Here is a 1,604-nt window from a genome sequence, read left to right on the forward strand (position 1 = left end):
CATTCTGGTTCGTTTGCCTGTCTGCACGTCAAGTTGTCGCAGTATTCCTGTTATTGTTACTGTTTCCCTGGTTGTGGCGATTATATGTTTTTTGTCCTTTTTTGGATGCTTACCTTTTAGCCTTGTTTTCTGGACATTTTCGTTCCTTTGAGGCTTTTCTTGTGTTTTGGACATTAAACTCCTGTTTACCCCCATCTGCCTGTCTGCCGTCCTCCTTTCTGCTTTTGGGTCCAATCCTCACTACCCCCTAACACTTTGCATTACATCCTGTTATTTTGAAATGATTTATTTTAATTTATTTTATTCTATTTTTCCTTTTTCTTGTTTCTGTACTCCTACACCTGTCGGTACATTCCTGTGCACCACAATGCACAGGGAGGGAGATGGGTGGGTAAGTTAGACAAATGGCAGATACGTGTTTAGTGTCTGGTTATAGGGTGGTGGAGGGGGGAAATGGGTGGGAATGTCTTTAATAAAATGTCAAACCTGCTACCCTTTGTTATTCCCAATACAGCCTGTAATAATTTGAGGTTTGAGCAATAAATTGGTATTTTTGCTTACTGTGAGGTCATTTCTTGGAGTTTTTTCAAATGCTTCATATCCCTAAATCCTTGCTATAAGACAATGTAAGTCAATGGTAATGTAACTCAAAAAAAAAAAAGAATACGATTGATAATAGTATTTAAATTAACTCATGAATAAAAGAAAGGATAGCGCTGCACCTAGTGTGGTGGCAGCGCTCTCCCCATAGGAAAACAATGGAACGGCCAGTGCAGATGGCACTCTTGGTTTAAAAAAAAAAAAAAAAGGCTCAAGGAATGGCAATTCAGTGTGCTTTTAACCCTTTAGTAAACAGAGAGCGCCGTCTCTGGGCTCAGAAAATAAAGAAAATGCGTCATGAAGCTTCATTAGGCCTTTTTAAAGCTACTTCATTTAATAAATTCAAAAAATAATCAAAGATACATACGCCATGTTCACTGATGTGTTCCACCACTAGTTCTTCTTCTTCTTCTTCACCATCTTGACAGGAAGCAGTGCTCGAAGTGCTCACCACTTCCTGTGTGGTGTGATCTGAGTCGGCCTGATAACCGACAGGCTCGTCCTCCTCTGCCTCCTCGTCCTTTACCTCCTCTCCTCCCTCTATCTCCACATCTTCTCTTTCCTGTTCCTTCCCCTCCTCCTCCGTCTCCAGGACAACACCCTCCGTCTCCAGACAGGACGCCAGCGGAGTCTTCAGGGAGCTCAGCACTTCCTGTAAGAAGGAGCTCTCCTCCTCCTCCTCCTCCTCCTCCTCCCCCCTGCTGTCCAGGACTTCATCTTCTTCTCCGCTCAGTGCCGAGTCATTTTCATACCCCTTCTCTTCTGCTTCATGGGCAACACTGGGGGGGTCCAGCGGATACTCCCTGAGACCAGCAGGGGGCTCCGGCGTGGCTCTAGAAGCAGATATAATAATACTAATAATAATAATAATAACAACAATACCTTAATTTAAAAATTGCTTTTTAAGTTGCAAAGTGCATAACATTTATTTAAAAAACACACAAAAAAAAAATTGATTTCCCTTATCTCCTAAGGGAGAGGGAGAGGGAGGGGGGGGGGGGGGG

The 1,604-nt window shown here is 43.1% G+C and overlaps 1 protein-coding gene and 1 long non-coding RNA gene across 3 annotated transcripts in view; one reads left to right on the forward strand and one right to left on the reverse strand.

The window, feature by feature from the left end:
* Positions 1-1,100, forward strand: part of LOC116685953 (uncharacterized) — a 5,798-nt gene extending 4,698 nt beyond the window's left edge. The window contains exon 3 of the long non-coding RNA XR_004331090.1: positions 998-1,100. This is a non-coding gene — a long non-coding RNA (uncharacterized LOC116685953). The remainder of the gene's footprint in view (positions 1-997) is intronic.
* The window catches only part of zgc:66433 (cancer-related regulator of actin dynamics), a 94,672-nt gene that overhangs the window by 17,937 nt on the left and 75,131 nt on the right, over positions 1-1,604 (reverse strand). For both annotated transcript variants that reach the window (XM_032510850.1, XM_032510851.1), the window contains exon 10: positions 968-1,433. In XM_032510850.1, the coding sequence (XP_032366741.1) occupies positions 968-1,433 (466 nt within the window). The remainder of the gene's footprint in view (positions 1-967; positions 1,434-1,604) is intronic.

The sequence above is a fragment of the Etheostoma spectabile genome, unplaced genomic scaffold (assembly GCF_008692095.1).
Source record: "Etheostoma spectabile isolate EspeVRDwgs_2016 unplaced genomic scaffold, UIUC_Espe_1.0 scaffold273, whole genome shotgun sequence".
Classification (NCBI taxonomy): domain Eukaryota; kingdom Metazoa; phylum Chordata; class Actinopteri; order Perciformes; family Percidae; genus Etheostoma; species Etheostoma spectabile.